Source organism: Elaeis guineensis, chromosome 1, assembly GCF_000442705.2.
Source record: "Elaeis guineensis isolate ETL-2024a chromosome 1, EG11, whole genome shotgun sequence".
Lineage (NCBI taxonomy): Eukaryota > Viridiplantae > Streptophyta > Magnoliopsida > Arecales > Arecaceae > Elaeis > Elaeis guineensis.
Genome location: NC_025993.2, coordinates 45,332,414 through 45,358,755, shown reverse-complemented (window position 1 = coordinate 45,358,755; position 26,342 = coordinate 45,332,414). Strand labels below are relative to the sequence as shown.

General features: G+C 44.6%; 1 protein-coding gene across 1 annotated transcript in view; it reads right to left on the bottom strand.

Moving 5' to 3' along the window:
- Positions 1-17,528: 17,528 nt before the first annotated feature.
- Positions 17,529-26,342, bottom strand: part of LOC105035256 (putative SWI/SNF-related matrix-associated actin-dependent regulator of chromatin subfamily A member 3-like 1) — a 28,703-nt gene continuing 19,889 nt past the window's right edge. The window contains exon 3 of the mRNA XM_010910756.4: positions 17,529-18,613. Within this exon, the coding sequence (XP_010909058.1) occupies positions 17,802-18,613 (812 nt within the window). The 3' untranslated portion in view covers positions 17,529-17,801. The remainder of the gene's footprint in view (positions 18,614-26,342) is intronic.

The window sequence follows — 26,342 nt, the reverse complement described above, 5'->3', positions numbered from 1 at the left end:
GGGAAGAAGAAGGGCAGACAGGCGGGACAAGGATAGTCTCAGCAGGGAGGCAGCAAGGAGGCTAGGAAGTACCACAGGTGTAGTGTAGCAGGGCATTTTAAGCGGGAGTGTCCGCTTAGGAGAAAGGATCAGCTCTGATTTTATAGGATCAGTCGCTGAATCGGAAGAGTCGGATGAGCTTTTAGAGGTCATGAAGGAGTTCGTAGGGTGCGGTATATCTGGGATAGCTTCGGAGGAATCTGCGGAGTGCGGAGGGTCCGAAGGGACAGCAATGGTGTTCGAGATGCAGCGGCAGGCCCAGTAGGATAGCGTTGGGTGGGTGGCCTTGAGGGACTCAATTACAAAGTCGGAAACTTTTGCAGCATCAGAGAGAGTTCAGTTTTAGGTAGACCGAACAGAGATGGCTTCACAGGTGGAGATATAGTTTGGCACAAGTTTAGAGCAGTACTGTTCTAAGAAGATCATGTCAGGATATCCAGCGAGTGCCGGTGTAGAAGCACTGCGGGCTCTTTGGGGAAGTCCATAGTAATAGTTGATGTGGTTGTTTAGCAAAAGGATGCCTACAATATTTTTTAGGATAGTGTAAAGGAGCAAGCCAAGATCTTCAGCGATGGAGGCGGTCATCCCACAGGCCTTAAGGAGAGCTCAGAAGCTAAGGAGGATTGGCGGGGACAAGGGTCGCACAAGGGGGTGTTAAGGTAAGCATCGACGGTGGGGTGCAGGAGGACATTGTCGGGTGTGTGAAGGCTTGGGCGTACCAAGATGGAGATTGTAAGGTTTGTGTGGTGCTCCCAAGCCTTGGAAGGCTATGAGAGGAGCCGGAGTTGGTGGCTCTGGGTGTTTAGAACCAGTTTAGGTCCTACGGCTAGGACAGCAGTTGTCCTAGGATGGAGGCAGTGCATAGCTTCCACATGCTTAACGTTCGGTGATGAGGACTTGGAGGAGCTTGGTTGGAGCTCTGGATATCTAGATCACAAGCTGGAGAAAGAAATCAAGGGAAAGGGCTCAAGATCTACTGCTGACCGCAGAGGAGTCAACTCGAGCTTCAGATGAGTCAACTCAGATCAAGGTCTAGTCGGCTTGGGCTCTGAGAGAGCTGACTCAAACAGATAAATAGAGAACAGGTTTCAGTGGTATGCTGCTAGCATGTAGTTGAGTCGACTCGGGGTTCGAAGAGTGCTTTCATGTATTGGGTTAACCTAGGGGATTTTTTGGGCTCAGAGTTTGGTTCATGTACACAGGTATATATATGTGTATATTGTAAACCCTAAGGGGTGACAAAAAGAGGAATCAATATAGCATTTTTGCTCCTGAATTCTCTAGCAGTCTCCTCTCTCTCTCTCATGCTCTGATCCATGTTCCAATCTAGGGCTTCCGCATTCTCTTGATCTCTTCCCTATTTATTTGGATTAACATCCAGGTTCCATGCAAAATATCGATCCACCGCTGGTATCAGAGAGGTACCAGGTCGCAACAAAAAGAATCAAGCTGGATGTGCTCCTCACTGTCGTTGAGCAGTACCTTGGTTTTTCAATTCTAACTCCAAAAATTTTCGATGAAGATGACCTTACAAGCTTTCAGATGAGTCGGAGACCAAGTCTGTAAGAGGTGTCCTTTTATAATGTGTCTCATCTATCAAAAATAGTTATATGAATCAGTTACAAAAACTGAAGATGAACATTATCCACGATGGTCATATAGAGGTTAATTTTATTACAATAACCAACAAATATATCCTTATCAATTTATCAAAGGCTTATCTTTAGTCAGAGTCTAGATCAATTAAATCAACTAAAATATATTCGAATATGTGTTAGTATGGACCACATCCGGATGAAGCTTAATTGGATAAATTCTAACAGATTTCATAACATGACACATAGCCAAATGATGCATATATAGCAAATTGGTCATTTAGCAATCCAATACACATCATAAGGTAAATTAACATATAGTTGTTAGAATATCTTATTCAATAATATACATTACATGGCCAAATAATATATATCTATCAACTTTCTAAGATATATTATAAACTTTCTTGATACATATGCATCTATAATACAACACGCACTTTAGATAAACCGATACATTATTACCAAAACATATATACTTTTTACCAATATATATTACATGACCAAATGATATGCACATAGTAAATGAAGCATCTGATAAGTTAAATACATATATCTAGATAAGTTACTGTATAATTTCTATAATATGGTGTTTATCAATATTAATATATATTGTATAATTTTCTAGCTTTGTCTAATATAAGAATTTGTATGCATATCATTTCTTATATTTCTTGAATATTTAGGTTTAAAGATTCGAAAAAAGTAAGGGATTTGGAGGAGAAAAAATTAAAAAAAAAAAAAAAGACTTCATGGATGAGAGATGTCTTGGCAAGAAGAAGAATGGATAGATAAGATAGGCTTGTCTAGAAAAAAAAGAAGATGCCGCATGTGATTTTCTTTTTCTATTTTTTTTTTAATCCTAGAATCCGCTACTCCATTGATAGAAGCCTCCAACTTTTAGATTTATACTCCAAAATTAATATTACGGAATGACAAAATAAGAAGCTAGTCCTATATTTTGGATGTCCCATAAACTTTGTTCTTGGCTGTTATTGCCCACCTTACATTCCCGGCTTACCCTGGTGGGACCCATCCAGGCGGATGGAGTGTGTCTGCGCTACCCCCCACCACCTACCAAAACTGGATGGGTTTATCCATGTCCGATGGAAGGAGCGTCGGAGGTTCACCAAAGAACACGTGCCAAAGAGGTCTGCTACACGTGTTTTTTTCCCGTTTTCAAAGGAGTTCGGAGCCTTATCTTTTCCGACACGTATGACGATTGCTGTGGTGGGACCCACGAGGGGGTGCGATCGAACATGTCCGAACGAACAAACCATGCGGACCGGGGTTCCCCAGAAAAGAAAAGAGAATAAAGAAATCCATTTTTATAAAGGCGCACACCTTTCCATCAGCAACATGGAGTCCACGGGAGCCAATCAAAATCTAGTGCCCCCCCCGACACGCGTGAGTCGTCTGATTCCGAGACATCATTTTCGAACCACTGTTATTAGGTTCTGTTCTTCAGATTTCTCTACCATTCTAGCATTTCTCTACCATTCTAGCATTTCTCTTATTAAGATAATCGGAATTAAACAGACTATATTTTGCACAAACCTTTTTTTTTTTTTTACAAAAATACATATGTATAGGTTCTTGGGATAATTTTTTTTATTCCGGACAAGCCAAAGTTGTGATTTTGGACATATTCGATTTGGTAAGTCAATGGTTATCTGCTTGACAGGGTGGCCCCTTTTGGCCCGTACCAATACAATGGAGTATATAGGCAAGCACGATATATTAAGAATAGTGGATAAAAAAAGTTATTTTTCTAAAAGCATGGGAAAAAAATACATTAGTATTACAATTATTTAGGTTTGAATAATTAAAAATATAACTCCAATACTTGACCGTAGAAATTCTAATTATTATAATTATTTTTTATTGGATGGATGTCTGACCAGGACACCACCTCTCAAGACCTTTTCAGTATCATGCGATGCAGCAGGAAGAAAGAAGAAACAAAACAAAACAATCAAAATACGTAGATCAGCTACAAAAGGGCTCGTCTCCACGGGACATGCAAACTTCACTATGAAAAAGAAAATTTTACAAGAGGAGATCTCACCCTCAACCCTTGTACATCCAATTCTCTCTCTCTAGAAGTTCCCCTCTCAAAAGCTCTCTTTCTTTTAGAAGACCTCCTGAACCCCTGAAATGACTGGCGTCCGCTGTCCAGGAGCCCTGCTCCTTCTCTCACAGCAGCCTCACGCCTCTCTCTCTCTCTTTTGGGTCCCGTACTGCTCCGTGCAGCGCATCTTCAGCAGAAAACCGGATCCACTATTTTCCTCTACGTCACAAACCCTTTTAAAAGGGTTAAACATGACTTAGATTAGGTTTAGGAGTCCTTAATCAACCCGAATCAAGTCCTAGACCGTCGGATTAAGACCGAAACGTTTTTAGACCCTCCGATCACGCTCCGGTCCATGAAATAGTGCCGTGAACTGCGAGAAACGCGTGAAAAATACCCACGCGGTCCACACAGTCCGTTGTGGACCGCCTGATCCATGGTGGATCGGGGTACAGGGCCTAGGCAGGGCGCTTGGGCCTGGGCCGGCCCGCGCGTTTGGTTGGGCCATGCGCCCGTCGGGCCGCGCGCCTGGGTCGCACGTCCCGCACGTTGGCCCCGCCTGGGCCACGCGCCGCTCCGCCGGCCCGCCGGTGGTCCTCCACCACCTCGGGTCTCGTGCCAAGTTCAAAAGTTCGTATCTTCTCCATCCGAGCTCCGTTTGGAGCAATCTTGGTCTCGTTGGACTCCATTTTTCGCCGTGAACCTCGCTGTGGGCTCAATGTGGGCTGAATCTTGAAGTGTCAAATCCTAACAATCTTTATCTCAACTCGATATTCGGCCTCCTCCAAACTCTGAGAGCTTCTGGATCTCCTCGCCCCATGCCCTGGGACAATCGTCTGCTGATCATAGATGGGCAAACATGGGAGTCGAGCCAGGCTGCTCGATCCCATCTCCGTCATATGCTGTGCTCCTCCTGACCTGAGACCTGCTCGGGGCATCATCCTGCGGCAATAGAAATCTCAACTTGCGACGTCGCCTCTCGTCCTCCCGAGTCTCCTGTCTCATACCTGATCCATCTCCTGGAGCTCCACTTCACTCTGAGCTCCACCTGACTCCCGAAGCTCCACCTTGCACTGAGCTCCCCACTAGGTAATAATGTCATCTGCTCCCCTTCTTTTTCTCCAATACAATCCTATCACTGCGTAGCACCCTCAGGATTCCTCCACCAGCTACCGTCCTGTAGTCTCTCGAATCCAGTCTGCTAAGTGAGATAAGATTTCGTCTGAAATCGGATATGTATCAGACCTCCCCCAATCTCCTCACTGCACCGTCATGTGTCCTCCAGCTGACCGTCCCGATGCCTCTGTTCGCACAGCTCGATCCATCCGGCAGATATATAGTGCCCTCACTGTTCTCTAGGGAGTCAAACTACTCCTCTCTGCAACATACATGATAGGGGCACGCAGAATCTAATATCCACTGCTGGGAAGAAGTAGATACCTCGTCAGATATCTCCAGGACATCTCCATCTAAATCGCTGCCGGTCGTCGCTACAACAGCCACCGTCCGATTTTTGAGTTGAGGGCAATCTCTTGCTAGATGTCCCAACTCCTCACACCGGTAACACCTGGTTTTGCTCAAGTCCCTCCTGGACTTGGACCGCCCTCGTTGCGATCTCCTATCGCTCCGTCTACCGCCTCCTGCTCCTCCAGAAGCCACCAAAGCTGAGCTACTGCCACTTGAGCTCGAAGCTGGATTCTCCCTCTTGAAAATCTCGTTCTGGAGTATTGCTGCGGTGACCTCATCCATCTTGATGGTGTTCTTCCCCACTAGAAGAGCAGACACCAAGGACTCAAATGAAGGAGGAAGCGACGCCAGCAAAACCAGCGCCCTGGTCTTCTCCTCAACATTCTCATCAATGCTGAGGAGGTCAGTAAGGATCTTCTAGAAGTGGTTCAGATGCTCCTGCACGCTCGTCCCTCAGTCATCCACAGTTAGTAAAACTGCCTCTAGAGGAAAAGAGTGCTGGTGAGAGACTTCGCCATGTACAACTCCTCGAGCTTTGACCACAGCACCGTCGGGGAAGTCTCACTGAGCACATGGATCACCACCTCATCCATCAGGTACATGCAGATGGTACTCATCGTCTGCATCTGTAGCCATTTTCAATCCCGCACCTTCATAGTGGTCGGCTTCTCATCGCACAAGAGAGCATCGATCAACCCCTACTGGATGAGCACATCCTTCACTCTTGTTTGCCACAAGGAGAAATTGCTCTTACCATCGAACTTATTGATCTCCATCTTGATTGTTCCTGTCTTCTCCATCTTCAGTCTTGCTCACTACCGCTGCAATCTGCATCCTTGTACTGTCTTGCTCTGATACCACTTGTTGGGTGGATATCTGGCCAGGACACCACCTCCCAAGATCTTTTCAGTACCACGCGATACAGCAGGAAGAAAGAAGAAACAAAATAAAATAATCAAAATACGTAGATCAGCCACAAAAGGGCTCACCTCCACGGGGCATGCAAACTTCACTATGAAAAAGAAAATTTTATAAGAGGAGACCTCACCCTCAATCTTTGTTCACCCAATTTTCTCTCTCTAGAAGTTCCCCTCTCAAAAACTCTCTCTCTCTTGAAAGACCCCCTGAACTCCTGAAGTGACTGGCGTCCGTTGTCCAGGAGCCCTGCTCCTTCTCTTACAGCAGCCTCATGCCTCTCTCTCTCTCTTCTGGGTCCTGTACTGCTCTGTACGGCGCAACTTCAGCAAAAAATCGGATCCACTGTTTTCCTCTGCGTCACAGACCCTTTTAAAAGTGTTAAACATGACTTAGATTAGGTTTAGGAGTCCTTAATCAACCCAAATCAAGTCCTAGACTATCGGATCAAGACCGGGACGTCCTTGGGCCCTCCGATCGCGCTCCGATCTATGAAATAGTATCGTGGACCGTGAGAAATGGTTGGGAAACGCCCACGCGGTCCACACGGTCTGCCATGGACCGCCCGATCCACGGTGGATCGGGGTACAGGGTGCAGGCAGGGCGCTTGGGCCTGGGCCGGCTCGCACGCGGGCCCACGCACGGGCTGGGCCGCGCACCCGGCTGGGCCGCTCGTCCATCGGGCCGCACTCCTGGGTCGCGCGTCCCGCACATTGGCCCCGCCTGGGTCGCGCGCCGCCACCGCTCCACCGGCCGCCGGCGGTCCTCCGCTGCCTCGGATCTCGTGCCGACTTCAAAAGCTCATATCTCCTCCATCCGAACTCCGTTTGGGGCGATCTTGGTCTCGTTAGACTCTGTTTTTCATCGCGAACCTCGCTGCGGGCTCAATGTGGGCTGAATCTTACGGCGTCAAATCCTAACATTTTTCATAACATACACAACAAAAAAAAGCCGGCAGGCTGACTCATCCAAGAAAATTGTAAGAATAATTTTTTTCTAAAAATTATTTCCATTGTCTCGAGATTTTTGAATTTATATAAATACAAGTTTTTCTTTTTTTTTAATAGAAAGAAAGAATAGAGAATTAGAGATAAATCTCAATCTATATTTTCAACTTAAAAATAACTACCCACTTGAGTTTCAAGTAAAAATAGCTACCCATTTAAAACATAAGTTAAAAGGAACTACCCAGTTTGCTTGAGATAACCATTATATCTTTATATCTTTTAAATACTGCAGTATTATATTATTATAGTATAGTATTCCTTTACAATAAGATAGTATTACATTATATTGGCGTAGTATTACTTTATAACAATGCAGTGTTGCTTTATAATAGCGCAGTGTAATTTTATAATAGTATAATATAATTTTATAATAGTATAGTATTGCTTTGTAACTGCAAGGATAATTGGATCATTTCATGCTCATTTGAATAATTACTTTTAAATTATGTTTCAAATTAAGAGCTACTTTTATTTAAAACTCAAGTGGATAGCTATTTTTAAGTTTAAACACAAGTAAGTAATTTTTCTTAATTTACCTAAGAAAGAATTATACTATTCTGCCATATGGAAGACCACCCAGTATCTTTCGCCTCACCTTAGATATGGACAGGAGTTTCCTTCATCGGAATAAATTTTTTTTCCTTGATGCTAAATTCTTTCCACTGTATATTGTGCGAGAAATAATCCGGCAACACCTTATGTGGCCACCCAAAGGGGAATATTGACGATACCATGATCAACATTTTATTACAGTGAAAGTTCATTTCATTGTGTGCAGCAGATCTAAACCAAGCTAGGGAGGCTAAAAAACTTGGAAGCAATCTGGCTCGACAGATAACTAGCAAAGTCGTAACCCTGCTTCTTTGGGAGGCCACAAGCCAAATTAGCAAGTCAAGGCCTCCAATGAGTAACCATTAATAGAAGTGGCTCCTTGAGTCAATTTAAACTTGAGATCTGAGCTGAAATTGAATTCTTCGGAGTCGGGCTCAATGAATCCTGCAGGTTGGTGTGCCAAAGAGCACTCAACTCACATCCTAAATGCAGCTGGAGCACTAGATGCTGATATGTGAATAATTATTATCTTGAAAGAAAACGATATGTGAATAATTATTTCTCATTGATTGGATTAAATGTAGTGTGCGTGATGCATGTGGAGGGACGCGGCCTTCATGCCACTGCGTCGGTATCGAGGAGGACAAAGCCATCCATGTGGACTCCAGGACCAGCATTGAGCGGGACTCCTATGATAGGAGCTTTACCATTTTTGTTTCTTTATTTTAGATAATAAAAATAGAGGAAAACAGGCAGTCTCATGTTCGCATTTTATCCATCTCTCCATGATCAATGTAGAGAGACCGTGAGGAGATCAGGGATCACGAAGAATGAGAAAATTTCTTTCCAACACCACGCTTCGCTTTCATGAGTTTTTCTCTTTTTTTTTTGCCCCTCATTTTAAACTAGCATATGGACGATATAGAGATATATGTTGCAAACAATCAAATGCGTCTACAAAGGAGAAAGAGGCATCAACACAGAGAATATGTTCTCTCCATCCACTAGTTCTCCTAACCACCTCTATCTCCCTCCTCAGACCATGTCATTGTAGGAGATATGCAAAGTTTCGTTCGAGCAGCACATTGCTAAAAATTCTAGATATATAACTGAAATATTAACATCATAAATCCATATTTGATCATATAATGTAAATTATGATCATGGATATCAACAAAACCATGCACCAATAAAAGGTAATTAAATGGTTGATCCACCGATCGAACAAAAGCTCAATTAATCCAAACCCGAAATCTGGTGATTCAATCCCGACCTCATCCATTAAGAAGACGGAAATTTTTCCATACTGGACCGATACGGATGGATTTTGACTTTGCCAGTTTTAAAACTACAAATTGAACAAGAAGTAGAAAAAGGAAGGCCAAGTCATGCAAAATTCTGCGGCTGTTTCCTCCACTAAAGCTCAAATGTGGTCTTAGGGCTTCTTGCGTATACGCCAGAACAAAGGCTTTGATAGATAGCAAGGCAACCATGGCTCATCTTCATGAGGCCCATCTCCATGAATTAATGCCATCTTTATTGGTCCCTCATGATCTTTTTTCCATTTTTTTCTTTTGAGTCAAGGAAACAAGTTTCTCTCAGTTCACACTATAAACATGGAATATCTGCCCAACTTTCTTTAAGATATGCAAGAGAGGTTCCAGCCAAAGATTTCACCATACATTAATCTTAGACAATCTCCTGCCACTAATTTCAGTCGTGGAACACATCAGTACGGACGCCACGTTCCCTCTTGCAGAAAATTACGTTAATCAACATCAAGTGATATTTTTTTAAAAAAAAATAAATAAATCAACATCAGGTGGAGCCCATCCAGAGAACATGTCATGTGACATGAATGATGAATCACGTTTGCCACAATATTTTGTGGCTTTGGTTCCTTTGGCTCTACTATTTTATTATCCAAACTCTCCATGGGACCTAGTTAAATAATCATCTCACCCTATGAAGGGCAATGTGTTATTAGCACCAAGTCAAAATCACATCACTTTCTCCAGCACAATTTTTTGTACATTTTTTCTTTACCATAATACTGTGTGTGCGCGCGCGCGCGAAAATCTAACAAATAAAATAAAAGAAATCTTGAATTAGATCGAGTTCACAGACATCAGTTCCAGTTCAACTCACGTGTATCACTCTTATCGCAGTACTTCAACATTTTAATCAAATCAATTGTTGGAAGAAAGGATAACCATTTGTTAGCTTCACCAACTTTGATAGAAAAGTGAAAGGCTGACAATAATAACAAGGAGCCATGTGGAGGACATGGTCCTCCCTCTATTTTATGTCAAAGGTTTGATCATATCCCATAAGGGAGCATGCTCTTGAGAATTCACTAGTTTACCTTGTTTTATTTTTTAAGGGAATGCTATGCAGTCTTCTCAGCTCGCATGGGGATTTTATCCATCCTCCACAAGGGGAAGATATAATAAGATGGGACGTGTGACACGAAAGGAGGTTGTGGTTGTTAGGATAGCAAGAAAGAAAGCAGCAGCTGCTACAATACTGGGACCACCTTAAGCAGGTGTCGATCGATCTAATCCCATCTTCTATTACTTGACCAACACCAAGGGAATGCTCAATCATTGAGTTTTAGGTTTCTTCTTGTAGTTTAAGTTCCTTGCAACTGGAATAAAGCTGGGATTGTCGCATGAGACAGTTGGAATAGTTGGGAAAATCGGTTCATGATCCTCTCTTGGGTTCTGAATTCTCTAATTAATTCTCTCTCCCCTTCCTCTTGAAAGGTGTTAGACCATCAATTAGAAGAAAGAAATAACATTAGCACTAGACAGATGGATATTCTTCACTAATATTGTGCATTATATACAATGCATAATTCTAGCCTGCTCGGTTTACATCAATCTTGTTGTGCCTTAAATTGTACTCATCAAATATTCTGGTTTGGCCTCATTCAGTGATTTTTCTTAGATTACCAACCACAGAAGTATAACTCAAAATGTAGATCCCCCTGAGCATCTCTAGCAGTAGTTCTCTGCCTCCGGTGCACCTTGTAACCAATAATCTTCAGGGTCATTCATCGCCATGGTTCTAAACTTGCTGGGTTTTTCTGTACAAACATCTCAAGTTCAGTTGATTATTGGTTGCCTCTAAACATTTGTTAATCTACTTCTGGTTTCTCATCCTGCACGAAATCATTATGCATGTCAGCTTTCGAACATGGCAATTTTTCTTATTTACTTTCCTGTAATTTTTTCTTTTCATCTCCTCCATACCGTATCCTGAATTCATCCACTCTTCGTTCGTGCTAATCATCTTTGCTCACTTCTTAATGCTCAATTTAATACATTTACTTTGTCCTTGTCTGATGTGAAATTCTTCTTCCACATCAAAGTATATAGACTAAAATTCAGTCTGGTGCTTGGTGTTCTTTTAGCCCCTACAGTGAAGTTTGTGACTGCATCTGATATGCCTATTTCTTATTAATACTGTAGATAATAGACTAAAGCAAAGGATTTTTATGATCTGCTTGAATATGGTGTCCTGCAAGTTGGTGATTATGACCAATCTATCATATGAGGTTTGGAGGAAACATGTCGTATAATCACATCTGCAATCAATTAATTCATGAAGTGACTGCATACATGTTACTTAAAGAAAGGTGACATTTCTAAAGCATGGAAAGAATGTGATGAGGTATTTATGGAGTAAATCTATGGATCAGGTGTGCCAGTTGATTAGGATAAGTATGCATCTCCAAAAAAGAGGGAGACTTGGGATTCAAAGATATGCGAAAGATGCAATTTTGACTGCTCATGAAAAGAGTTAGTGTTTGCTTCAAGCAAAGAAGATTACATCAACAAGGATAGTTGGAGCTAATCATAAATCGGATGAATGTATTCCTATAAGAAACCAAGTCTGTTTCCTCTTGTTTCTTGCACTTTCTCCAATGTAACTTACCTTCTGTAATTATTTTATTATCAATAAGATTGCTGGTGACTAATGGGTTAACAGCCTGTTGGTCTCCAATTTCATCAAAAGAAAAAAAAAAACCAGTCAGTCCAGCAATTCCAAGATCTATGACCAAGATTGGAGGGAATTATTCATGCATTAAAATGGGACCTGACTTCCAGCAGGAAAATTGTTGTTGTCAAGAATGAGTAACTCTTACCTATCAAGACAGCCTCTTTAAGATTGTCATCAAAGAAAAAAGCTGCGCTGGCAAGGATTTAATTTTGCACCACAGTAATTAAAATGAAGATAAATGGAGAGTTGCTTCATGCTATAGTGCAGGAGACGATATTATTTATGCCACTTCCAACTTGCATCTTAGAAGATGGATGCTAGATTTATCACCCAAGTGGTAGCGTAAGAGCTTTAAGTAGCTTGTAACCATCATGAGAATCATATTAACTCATTTTTCTTAAACGATGAAATTGCAATATGATATAATTCTTGGGAAATGGCATCTCTATTAAGAATTATGTTCTTGTGGAAGGTTGCAACAAATCCTGGCAATAGTTTTGTTATAGCATTTCAATTTTATATCCAATTGAAAAGAAGGCGAGCTTTGGGAGATTAAGTGGGAGGTCTCGAGCTACATGACAGCTTTCAAGACTGTTTGATTATCTTGAATTGGATAGATTACTATTCAAATTGGAGTAATTGAAGTTGTAGGATGCTTTTACAGCTGTTTATTTATATGCAATTTAATTACAATTTATCAAGAGATTTGTAAAAAGTCTCAAAAATTACCTTTTATAATATAGTTAAAAATGATTGTAATTTCAATTATAATTTAAGTTGCAAACCCTATCTCACCCATCCATTACCTTTTCACCTTCTTATATTAAATTATTTAACATCATAAAATATCAATATGATATAAATTAATTATCATAATTAAATATATCATAAATGTATACTTATTATAATCTTATTTTTTATATTATTATAATCTTATTAGCATCACTTAAAATTATATAATAAAATCACATAACAATAATTTCTACATATAATGGATATATAATAATATAATAATATTTTATCTTAATATTGTAATAATTATTAGGATCATTATTACATATAATATAATATAAACTATTAATTACTATTATTTTGTTATAAATCAAAACTAATTTTACTATACTTATTATTGTATAATATAGTACATAACCATATGAAATTTGTGATTATTATTATAAGAGAGAGATTTTGCTTTTTTTGAGAGGAGAGGGTATGTACTCATCTCAACACCAAAATCAATAATAGGGCATCCAAATCAAAGATCTGCACCATAGATCATGATTGATTACACTAAAAATATCTCAAATAAAAAAAAATCATGCATGTTAATGGTCTCTAATTTATGGATCATGTGGACACATAAATGGACAATTTTAGCTTCCATTATGCTAGTATGCTAAAATACATGCTAAAACATTTAAATTAAGAATATACATTGTTGATCATGATCTACATTCATTGATTTATGTATAAGAATATACATTGTTGATTGTGATCTACATTCATTGATTTACATACATACATATATATATATATATATATATATATATATATATATATATATATATATATATATATATATATATATATATATATATATATATATATATTTAAAATTAATAGTTATTAATGCTTAGATCATAGAAAAACATAATTTTATATCATTTTAACACTTCAATTTTTTTGTCCATACAATGCATAAGTTAGAGACCACCAAAATACTTAATTTTTCGCTATAGATATTTGTAGTGGTATAGATCATAATCAATACTGTACATTTTCAATTTCAATACCCTATTATTGATTTTGGAGTCAAGAGGAGTAGATACCCTCTCCTTTAGAAAGAAGCAAAGTTATTTCTTATATAGAGTTAATTATTATACTAGTACATAGTATTATTAGATATTGTATGTCTCTTTTAGCTTCACATAATTAAGCAACTATAAATACATTTGCATTTTTCAATAGCAAATAATTTAAAAAATATAGCTTTGGAAACTATAATTCCTATTGGAACATTGATTATTGTAATTGCAATTCCTATCACATGTATTTGGAATTACAAACAGCCAAATAGCCTTTTAAAATCTCTCCCCCCTTCTCTTCTTTGATATATAAATAGGCAAAACCCATCAAAATCTCATTAAGATCATGAAATGCAGTGAAGATGGTACTCATGCCCACATCTTTTATAACAAAACCAAGAGAATACCAACTTGGAAGCTTGCATCCTCAAGCTCTAGAGCCATTTTAGGTCCCATCACAAATGAATCTATAAAAGAAAAAAAGAGTTGGGATGCAGTTGATAAGCGCAAAGGAAGGATAGGAATTTTTTTTTTTTTAAGAGCGAGAGAGAGAGAGGGAGAGAGAGAGAGAGAGGGAGGGAGGAAGACCTATTCAGATTATGGTTACCTATGTCCCAATACACATGATTGCACTAGTCAAGATTCAAACATAGACCATAAGGATGTTAGGAGTATATGATCATAGGGGTGAGACCCAGCTATTCATTCAATTTTAACCAATTCAACCAGATCCGATCTGAACCGATCCAATCCGAAAATCGAATAACAGTAAAATAAGAATCGAAAATCGACCCAAATAAGAGAGGAATTGAACTGAACCCGAACCAAAAAGTTAGACAAAAGTTAAAGATTTTTTTTTTACAATTTTCAGTCCTTATCAACATAGTGAGCTATGAGATACATATAATTGATCTTCTGAATGGAGGTCCAAGTATCAGTAGTGATACAAACTCTCTGGTAAAAGGTTTTAAAATAATTCTTCAAATTTTTCTGCTCATCCGCATAAAGATTGTAGCAGTCCCATGCCACAATGATTTTTGAAGGAATACGAAATTTAGGACATACAACTGACATGAATTGCTTGAACCCCGGCTTCTCCATAAATCTAAATGGGAGCTCATTTATAATAATCATTGCACACAGAGCTTGTCAGCTGCATCCTGATCAAACCTCTAGTAACCCACACTGCCTTCTCCATCCTTCTCAGTAGATTGAAGTTTCAATTCTGTCTGTACTGTTTTGAGCTTGTTTTTCTTGTTGTCATGATTTCTTGGATGCTTGGGCATATGTCTCTTCAAATTAGTTGTGCCATTTATAATGGGATTAGCTGCATACTCTACTGGACAGTAATTATACTTTGCCCTAATCTCTTCTTTATCATTTCTTATTTTTTTGAGGTGATTCCAGCAATCTTTCCTTGGTGCTAGCTTCCTCTTAGTTTTCCTACTTCTTTCCACAGCGATACACTAATACTAGTCTGTGTATTGGACTGTGTACTAGGATCAGATTGTGTACTTGGCTGTGTATCAGCTAGACACTCATCCTCCAACTCATCACCATCAGTAAAAGAGAAATTCAATTGGTTTGTCTGAAAACTCGGATATCTAACAAAAATTCAAACTAACATAACACAGTGCAGTCATGTATTTGACTTCACAAATAATTAAATAATTATTATTTTGAATTGATATACTCACATTGCAAGAGTTTTTGGTTGATATATCAATCATGATTGTAGCTCTTTCTATCCACAATCAATTTAATTGAAGAACTTAAACTCTACAACTCTTCAATCAATTATCTATACCAGTGACAACAAAAAAAAGTTAAACAATTATATCAAGCCACTGAGTAAAAAAGTAAACAAGAACAATCAAATAGTCTTAGCATCCAACGACTATTTGTTGAACAATTAAATAAAAAGACATGCTCTTTCGCCTCCCATCATCCTCCATATCACTCTCTCAGCTCCACAATCTAGATGGCTAGGAAAGGGCTTGCAATAACCCTGTAGCGAAATAAGAAAGAAGAAAAGAAGAGAAAATGGTCGTCCCATCTGGCATTGCCAGTTGTCACTGGCTTCCATGGGCATTCCAATTCCTAGCAGCAATGCTCATAAGTGGGTGTTGGTGCTACCGATACAAGATGGGAGATCTCAACTTCTGGGAGGTGCCTCCATCCTCCAACCCTCATGTCTACGCCCTTTGGTCTCAGAAATACCACACTCGCCTCGACGACTCCCTCTGTGAGACCAAGAACCAAAACCCACAAAAGGAAACAAAAAATACTAATATGAGTATAAAAATCCCAGAAGTTACCAGCTGGTTGCTAGATCTACGTGCAAGGACTATTCTATTATAGCAGAGGTCAAAGAAAGAGGAGAAGCAAAGCAACCAAGCAAGGGTTATTCTGTTTTAGCGTTTTTGGTTGACACCAATCGAAAGAAACTGAATCGGCTAAAAGGGGAAGTATAAACGATGACGTTTCATAAAGTTGACCTGACTTCGATTTCGGTTCAGTTTTCGGATTTTTCAATTTTTAACCGAGTCAAATCGAAAATCGAAATTTTTAAAAATGTAAACCGAAAATCGAACCAAACTATATTCGGTTTGATTTTAGTTCAGTTTATCGATTCGGTTCGGACAGATTTTTAGTCAAAAATTGAATTATAAAAAACCCTACATGGAACGAGTCAGTAATATTCCAAATCAAAGGAATAAGAGAGCATTGTAAACAAAAGAAGGAATAAGAGATGGGCACTGTTTTGAAGAGGTTGTAATTGAAGATAACTAAAATCAACACGGTTTGTGGTAAAATCTGAAGAAGCCAAGACAGAGAATTATGATCACTTATTCGCGTCGTGACTAGAGACGTCACATGAAGGCCGCTATGGGCAATTGACAGTTTGGTGCAACATAGAAGCTATCCATGTGAACCAATTAGCAATCAGAAAACCACTGTGAGCATTGACAATTTGATGAAACATAAAAGATATCTATGTGAAGCTATTAGCAATCAGAGAACTGACATTGGTTAAGTGAAATAGTTCAAGAAAGATTTGGATGGAGTCAAATGCCCTTCTATTAGTCAGATGCTTGAAAAATTCAGAACACGATCTTTAGATCTAAAAGTCAAATTGCATGGTGTCTAGCGATTCCCGATACATTTCTAAGATCATTATATTAAAATCCAACTCCACAGCTTAAGCTCATAGGTAAAAGGGCCGGCTCTCAGTCTTCCACCTGAGAGGTTTGAATTAAACCTTATCATGGCATCAAAGCCCATGATTCCTCTTACACTGATGCCTGCCTCATTTTAATCCACATACTGCCCCTTGCTCTTGGGTTTCGTCCCTTGGGCTCCCACCGGAGAGTGGGTGTTTAGGAACCGTCTCACATTAGAGGTGGTAAGGAACTTAGATCTGATACTATATTAAAATTCAATCCAAAAGTTTAAGCTAATTTGTAGATAAGCCCGTGACCATACAAGCACCACTAAGGCTCTTTCCCTATTCAACGTGGGATCATTAACACTTTCAACATATTCCATGTGGATGCTGGTTTACTTTCTTATTTCCTATTTTCCATGGCCATTTCATGACCATATTATATTATTATTACTCTCTGTATCTGCATCATCTTTGTGAGACATTATGGGATTATTTACACTTTCAACATATTCAATATGGATCCTGCTTTACTTTCTTATTTTCCTATTTTCCATGGGCATTTCATGTCCATATCATATTATTATTACTCCTATACCTGCATCATCTATGCCAGATATTCCAGAGCAGATTGTGCAACTCCTGCCGTATCCACCAACTCGTAACAAGTCCTCTTCCTTTTTCCTTTTTTTTCCTTTTTGGCGTGCGCGCGTGTGCGTGTATGGGGTTTCCGAGAAACATATAGTGAGATTGCCTCCAGCAGAGAGAACGTTTGCCGGCCAGCACAATAAGATTTATCTTGACTCACGATTTAAGCTACATGAGGTTTCAATAACTTGCAATGAGACTGATATTAGTCGCAGCCCTACGTATTTTATGACAAGAGAACAATAATGATAGTTTAACTAATACAAGGAAAGTTCAATTTTGTAATCTTGATCTAATCATTTAAAATAGCAACCTCCTCAAGAAGGACAACTATAAATATCGCCACTGTTTTTGCTTATAGCTCTTTCATCCATAATCCCAAAATATATGTGAGAGACCAAGTTAATCCAAAACCTAGATGCTACCAGTACAATCATAGGAACAAAAACATGCACCAACAGTTTGCAAATGTACACATGCATGTCCTTATGCTATATACTTGATGAAAAACCAAAAGCATGTGACAAGAACTCACAGATGCATCACAATGCGAACATCTTCAACACGCATCTGCTTCTGTTCTTTGGCGGCCTTGCTCCCAAATGCACCACTTGCCAATTTTTTCTTCCTTTCTTGCAACTCAAGGATCCTCTCCTCGATGCTATCCCTCACTATCAGCCTTACCACCCTTACTTCCTGCTGCTGCCCAATCCGGTGCACCCTGTCCATTGCCTGTTCCTCAAGTGCTGGGTTCCACCATGGTTCCACCAGGTACACTCTTGAAGCTGCTGTTAGATTTATTCCAGCACCCGCAGCCCTAAGGCTGGCCAGTAGCACTGTGGGTGCACCAGGACCACTGTTGCCAAACTCCTTGATCACTTCAGACCTCTTCCTTGCGCTCATGGAGCCATCTAATCGCAAAATTCCAAATCCAGCAGACTTTAGTGGCTCCTCAAGAAGGAGCAACATCTTCCTGAACTGAGAGAAAATGACCGACTTTACCGTATGGTTCTGTTTCTTCGTTTCCAATAGAAGTTTCAGCAAGGTAGAAACCTTTGATGAGACAGATCTACCAGAAATGAAAGCTTTGGACTCGTCATCCTTGGAAGACTGGGTTGACGGGGCTAGAAAAAGGTCTGATTTTGATAAGGGATGGCGACAAATAGGACAACAGGCATTCAGGTGCTTCAGGGTTCTTAGAATGCAAGCTTGGCAAAATATATGAGCACAAGTAGTTATGACAGCTTTGATTGGTGGGGAAAGGCAGACAGGGCAGTCAAAGTCGTCTCCATCTTCAACCAATGAGGCCAACTTCTTTAAAAGTTCTGGGTTTCTAGTGACATCTGCACATGCAATATCTTTTCTGTTAGAATAGTTACACGATAAGAAAATGGCAAATGGAACATAACTAAACCACAACAAAATACTTGAGAGTTAAATATGTTGGTGACAAACTAACAAGATAAATGAGATGATTTTAACTTAGTAAATGCAACATAGCTTTGCACTAAAAGAGAAGAAAAACACTTGGGATGAGTTCGGTAATGGGGATGCCGCAAGGGGCGTCTATATGATTTTGCCCCTAAATAGGATATGGATATCTTCCCTAGTGGGGGGTTTATCACCAAATGCCCCTAAATAGGCTACATAATAGCCTTATTAGCATAAATCCAAGTGAATTTATCTTGATAATTCTATTCTACCAAATTGCCAGAATATAATTATCCTGCAGAATAGTGAAAACTTATCCCCTCCAGGTATGATTTTGCCCCTATCAACTCCTATAATACACCAAAAAAATGGAAGGGCAATTTGTCCTCATCAACAAATCCAAATTATCATGAAAACAGTTGCAATCACTTATTCCCTCCACTTAACCATTCAATCATATACAGCAAAGTGGCTTATTCCACGGAATAGACCACAGTAGAGGGATAACTATACAAAAGTTATCCCCTTTACCAAACACAACCTAAAAGTGTGGCTCATGTAGTGTGAAAGGAGCAAAAGTTCTAAAACTCCACTTTTGTTGATAATATCCTGCATAGATGCTGCATATATCAAAAGAACCAATTAGTTGCTACAAATGCCGTTTAGCCAGCTGGTTGACTATAAGGCATGGCAAAAGCTTGCTGAATATGATAAAGAGAAGTAATGTAGGCAGTCCACTGATATAGGATGATGACTGAAGCATTATTTTCCATGCTTATTTGTAAGATATCATGATATGCTGAGAATCATGTTAGCACCAGCACGTTTTGAGCTTATTGTTCAATGTAAAAGCCCAAAGTTGACATCAAATTTGCAATACAATGTTCAATAAGCAGAGAAAGGCTTGCTATTGTTAACATGGAACAGCTAGTAGACTGGTTTCAATGGCAAAGATTTATTCAATTGTCCAGCCAAAATAACTGGTGGAAACTAATTAAACTCCAGCTTAACAATAGATCAATGCCAAGAATTTGTTGGACCACAAGGCAAAATCCAATTGGATTCAAGCTTATGGGCCAGTGCCGAGAATTTTGCTGTTTTCTGGCTGGACCAAAGGCCTCAGCAATTGTCCATGTTGGGTATAAAATATCCACAGCCGAAGTTCTCAGCAGAATCAACGCCGAGAGGACTCCGTCCGGACTCCCACGGGAGCCGGACTCCGCCCACGACTCCAACCCCAAGGGGGACTCCGCCCGGAATCCCACGGGAGCCGGATTCCGTCGCCAACTTTGATTGCCGGTAAGATCCGTCCGGACTCCTACGGGAGCCAGACTTCGCACCTGACTTTGATTGCAGGGGACTCCGCCCGGACTCCTACGGGAGCCGGGCTCCGCCCGCGACTTCAACTCCGAGAGGACTCCGCCCGGACTCCCACGGGAGCCGGGCTCCGCCCACGACTCCAACCTCAAGGGGGACTCCGTCCGGACTCCCACGGGAGCCGGGCTCCGTCGCCAACTTCGACTGCCGGTAAGATCCGTCCAGACTCCTACGGGAGCCGGACTTCGCACCTGACTTTGATTGCGGGGACTCCGCCCGGACTCCTACGGGAGCCGGGCTCCGCCCGCGACTTCAACTCCGAGAGGACTCCTCCCGGACTCCCACGGGAGCCGGGCTCCGCCCGCGACTTCAACTCCGAGAGGACTCCGCCCGGACTCCCACGGGAGCCGGGCTCCGCCCACGACTCCAACCTCAAGGGGGACTCCGCCCGGACTCCCACGGGAGCCGGGCTCCGTCGCCAACTTCGACTGCCGGTAAGATCCGTCCGGACTCCTACGGGAGCCGGACTTCGCACCTGACTTTAATTGCAGGGGACTCCGCCCGGACTCCCACGGGAGCCGGACTCCGCCCACGACTCCAACCTCAAGGGGGACTCCGCCCGGACTCCCACGGGAGCCGGACTCCGTCGCCAACTCCGACTGCCGGTAAGATCCGTCCGGACTCCTACGGGAGCCGGACTTCGCACCTGACTTTAATTGCAGGGGACTCCGCCCGGACTCCTACGGGAGCCGGGCTCCGCCCGTGACTTCAACTCCGAGAGGACTCCGCCCGGACTCCCACGGGAGCCGGACTCCGCCCACGACTCCAACATCAAGGGGGACTCCGCCCGGACTCCCACGGGAGCCGGGCTCCGTCACCAACTTCGACTGCCGGTAAGATCCGTCCGGACTCCTACGGGAGCCGGACTTCGCACCTGACTTTAATTGCAGGGGACTCCGCCTGGACTCCTACGGGAGCCGGGCTCCGCCCGCGACTTCAACTCCGAGAGGACTCCGCCCGGACTCCCACGGGAGCCGGGCTCCACCCACGACTCCAACCGCAAGGAGGACTCCGCCCGGACTCCTACGGGAGCCGGACTCCGTCATCAGCTCCAACCGCTGCCGAACTTCAGCCGACGGATCTGCACTCCCAGGCAGGCCACAATAACGGCCACGATCCTGCTCCACTTCCTGCGGCGGATTCCGCGCAGCTCCATCACTCCCTGACAGGCCGCAGTAACGATCACAGCACTGCTCCACTTCCTACGACGGATCCTGCGCAGCTCCACTACTCCCTGGCAGGCCACAATAACGGCCACGATCCTGCTCCACTTCCTGCGACGGATACCGCGCGATTCTCCCATCCGCTAGCAAGTCGCGACAACAGACGCCGCTCCACTCCCCGCGGCAGACTCCACGTGGCACGCCCCGGTGATAGCCACGGGTCCACTCCACTATTCTTCGCAGCAAACTCCGCCTGACCCTGGGCAGCCCACCGCCAGACGGTTACAAATGTCGCTATCAGGCTACTGCCCCCTCCGCCTATAAAAGGGGGCCCCAGATACGTTATTCAATAAGCTCTAGTTTTTTACCTAAAAACTCTGCTAAATTCTCCGTTCGAGCACTCCATTCTTGTTGAGGCAGAGAACTGACTTGAGCGTCGGAGGATCTTGCCGGAGCAACCCCACCTCCGGTTTAGACTTCCTTTGCAGGTTCCGGCGGCGACCGCGACTCCCTCGACTCCAGCTTCTCCGGCGCAAGCAGATTTTTGCACCAACAGGATTGGCGCTAGAGGAAGGGTGGCGAACCTCCGCGGTACCCTTGTTCTTAAAGGAGCGCTCAACGGAGCCGCCTTCGATCGTCTCCTCCGACATCCATTCCTTGTTTCCCCCACGGGATCCTTACTTGATGCCTCCCCGCAAGGCGTCCACGCGACGGTCCACGGCCAGATCTCAGGCTCCGGCCTCTCCTCCTGTTTCTCAACCTCCTCCTCCTCCGACGGCGGCGGTCGGCGCGGAGCAGTTTGACCTGCTGGCGCAGCAGGTCAGAGGCCTCACAGAAGCTGTGCAGGCTATGCAGCAGCAGCCGCAGGCATCAGTACGCCCGAAAAGGGCATCCCCGGAACACCAGAATCCGACGGCAGGGCGGGCCACCTGGGCCAGCCGCCCCGTCCTTCCTGGAAAAACGAACCCGAGGGTGGAGAGCCCTCAATCGGACCACGACTCCACCCCTGGAAGATCCCTGCCCCATTCTGCCAGAGGACCCTCGAGACTCGAAGTCGGGAGGATTTTCTGGACCGGAGGCTCCAGGAGATGAACCGACAGATCGAAGAGCTCCGCCATGCTCCCCCTGTTTATGGTGAGGATATTTGTACTGACCCTCCCTTCTCTCAAATGATCATGCAGGAACCGATCCCGCCAAACTTCAAGCTCCCCCAGTTTGAAAGCTACGACGGGACTTCGGACCCGATTGATCATCTGGAAGCCTTCCGGACGATGACGCTGCTTCACGGCGCTCCCGATGCCATTCTATGCCGGGCCTTCCCGTCCACCTTGAAGGGAGCGGCGAGGAACTGGTACTCGGCTTTGAAACCGGGTACCATCTTTTCCTTCGATCAAATGAGCCACCAATTTGTGGCCCATTTTGTCAGCAGCCGACGCCCCCGGAAGGGTTCGGAGTCCCTCATCAATATCAAGCAGAGGGAAGGGGAGTCCATTCGCGCCTACATCAACCGTTTCAACGTCGCGGCGCTGGAGGTCCGAAACTTGGACCAATCAGTCGCAATGGCCGTCCTGAAGGGTGGCCTTCAGAAGAATGACCTTTTGTTCTCCCTGGAGAAGAAGTACCCCAGCGATTTTGCTGATTTGCTGGCCCGGACTGAAGGATACGTCCGAGCGGAAGAAGCCTTCAAAATGAAGGATGAAGAAACAGCGAGGGAGCGGCAAGCGGGAGACTCGAGTAAGCCCGCAATTGAAAAAAGGCCCAAAGAAGCCCGACCGCATTCTCGATCCCCTCCTGGGCACAAGCGTGCCTATACTCCACCCCGGGTACGCAGACAGAGAAGTCCGGATCGCGGGGTTCGGCGGGTTTCCCCACCGGGGAGATTCCGCAACTACGCCCCCCTCAACGCCTCGAAGGCCCAGGTACCGATGGAGGTCAGGGAGCAGCTCCCTAGGCCAAAGAGGATGCGCACACACCCCGGGAAGCGCAACCCCAACAAGTTCTGTCTCTACCACCGCGACCACGGCCACGACACGGAGGAATGCATCCAGCTCCGGGACGAGATCGAGGAGCTCATTCGACGAGGTCGACTCGACAGGTTCATCCGACGCAGGCCTGAGGGTAGAGGAGATCGGCCAAGAGCCCTTCCGCAGCCTGAACCACTAAGAAGGGAGAAGCAACCCGGGGACCGGCCTCCCATCGGGACCATCGACTCCATCACCGGAGGGCCTCGAGGGGGAGCAGACCTCCCGCAACCGTGGAACTCGGAAAATCTGTGAATGTATAACTTACGACTTCACTTTGAATCTAAATTTCTTTCTACTTGACGTACTCTTCCCATTTGGCATGGATTTGCCACGACTGGATATGACCCCTCCAAACGCCTGAAACAAAGTTATGTTGGGAACGGGGGGAGAACCCCATCCTAACATACCTGAAATGAAAGTCCGACTATCTCGAGATCGGATTGGGGGAGAGGCCTTACAACGCCCTAATATGCCCCTACAGCCATGTCAGGAACAGGAGGAAGACGAGGCCTTGCAGCGCCCTAACATGCCCCCACGGCCATGTCGGGAACGGGAGAAGAACCTCGCCCTGACTTGAGCAAGGTTGAAGGCCCGGACTCCTACGGGAGCCGGGCTCCGTCCGTGACTTCTGCAGCAAAGGAGACTTCGCCCGGACTCCTACGGGAGCCGGGCTCCACCCTCGACCTCTGCAGCAAGAGAGACTTCGCCCGGACTCCTACGGGAACCGGGCTCCACCCATGACCTCTGAGCAAGAGAGACTTCGCCCGGACTCCTACGGGAGCCGGACTCCACCCCACGACTTTTGCAGCAAGGAAGACTCCGCCCGCCCTGGCAATGACCCTTACGTGCCCTCGCGGGAACGGGAGGAGAACCTCATCCTGATGGTGACGAAACCCGGCCGCCCAACGAGATCGAATGAAGGGAAAAAGCCCCTTAGCGGCACCTCCACGCTCCTGTGCAACCCCGCAAAGGGCGAGGAGAGGGCCCTCACTCGGAGAAGAGGAGGAAAATTAAAAAGGAAGAGTGACGAACTACGACGGAAACAGATGAAGGACGAACCGCACCTAAGACCTAAAAGACTTCGTCCCAACGGAGACGGGGAGTTCCCACCAAACACCCCCGGCCTCTAAAAAGACTCCCGACACAGGTCAGGAAGACAGCGACATCCCCGAAGTAATGCGGAGTCCGGACCGCCAAGCTCGGGCTTGCGGCTATGAACGACGAGGAAGGCAAGCTAACGCATCGACGACTGAGCGCCTCCCAACGACGTCTACATCAGACAAGTCGAACGACAAGAAAAGTTCGACGGACGACAATTTAATACAACGCGCGGACGAGGTAACACAAAACACCCTTTTCATTCCATTTCCGAAATACACGCTCCAAAGCCCGGAAGGCCAAGGAAAGAAAAGCAAAACAACAAAAAGGAAAGTAAATACATGAAAAGACAGAAGGACGAAAAGAGCTCTAAGGAGGCTCTGCTCCCTCCGACCTAGAGTTATCTGCTCCACCCCTTATCCAGGACTGTCTTAGATTCTCAATTTCTTCTTCTAGCTCTTCTCTTTTCTGCAGCGCATCCTGGAGCGCCCGACGAAATCGCTGGCTCTCGACCTCCGCCTCTCGACGCCTCTTCCTCAAGACCTCGGATTCCGCCTCCGCGTCCGCGACGGCCCGCTGCTCGTATGCCAGTTGAATCTTCAGTTGTTGCAGCTCGGCTGTCTTTTCCCCAAGGGCGACAGAAATCCCTTCAACGGTTCCTCTTAGGGACTGGAGCTCATCAGAATCCCGGGCGGAAGTAAGCTGAGCCCTGCTGGCCAGCTGCCTCTGGAGACGGGCGACTTCGTCGGCCGCCGCCCTGAGTCTCCCTTTATATTCCTCCACCTGCCTGCGCCAGCTGGCCCGATGCACGTCGTGGCTCACCTCGGCATCCTGAAGCTGCCGCTGAAGGTCGGAGACCTTCTTCGACCACTCCTGGTCGCCGTCGATCCGAGCCAAGAGCCGGGACGAACTTCCTTCCAACTGGCCGATCTTCCTCTTCGCGGCTGACAGTTCCACCTTGAGGGCGCTAATCCTGACGGCCTGAGCCCAAATTCGATCGCTGGCGCTCTTCTTGCATTCCTCAAGCTCCTTCGCGAAATCCGCCTTCCTCCGACTATACTCCATGATTCCCTTCACGTGGAGATTCCGAAAGTGGGTGGCCTCCGCGGCGGCTTCAGAATGACCTTCCCTCAATCTGCGAAGCTCGCCTTCCATCTTCTTTGACTTCTTTGTCAAGTGAAGGACTTCCTTCTTCAGCCGCTGGATCGTCGACTTCAGCAGGACCCCCAGGGGCAAGGGAAGTGCTTCTGCAGGACACTGTCATCGGAAGGCAAAAGCGTCAAAGCACGACTCATCGCAGGAAGAAAAACAGAGAGAAGGAGAGGGAGGAGAAGCCATCCGCGACAAGAAATTCAACTTTATTGATTGGATGATTCTTGAAGACAAAAAAGAAAAGAAAAATTGCGATGAAATAAAAATACAAGGTCGGAGGTCTCAGACCTCAGGGGCGGGGGTTGGAGAACTCGGCGTCCCCGACAAGGGGGCTGCAATAGCAGTGGCGGCTGGCGAGGGACTGGCCTCGTCTTCGGACTCCTCGCCTAGGAAGCTGAGGTCGAGCTCCGAAAATTTTCTGGCCACCTTCTCTTGGCAGAGCTCAAACCCCTTGATGAACGCCTCCTGGCCGAATTGGACATTCAGATCCCTCATCTCCGCGGAAGCCTTGAATTCCTCTACCGCAAGGACTCTGGCCTCCGAGACCAGGACCGGAATCTGCTCAGCCAAGTTTGCGACCTCGGTCTCCGCTCTTCTCGCCGACTCCTCCAAGGTCTGCCTCTCCTCCCGGGCTTATTTCTCTCTTTCCAGGGCCTCTTGGAGGGCGACTACTTCGACCATCTTTGCTTGGAGGCGAGCAACCTCGGCCCGGCAGCGCTCCTCCACCTGGAGGATGTCCCTCCTCGCACGGTTCACCGCCTCGATATTGGCGAGGAGCTGGTGCCCAATCTGCAAGGGCGGCTAGGGGATCAGAACAAAGGCCGAAT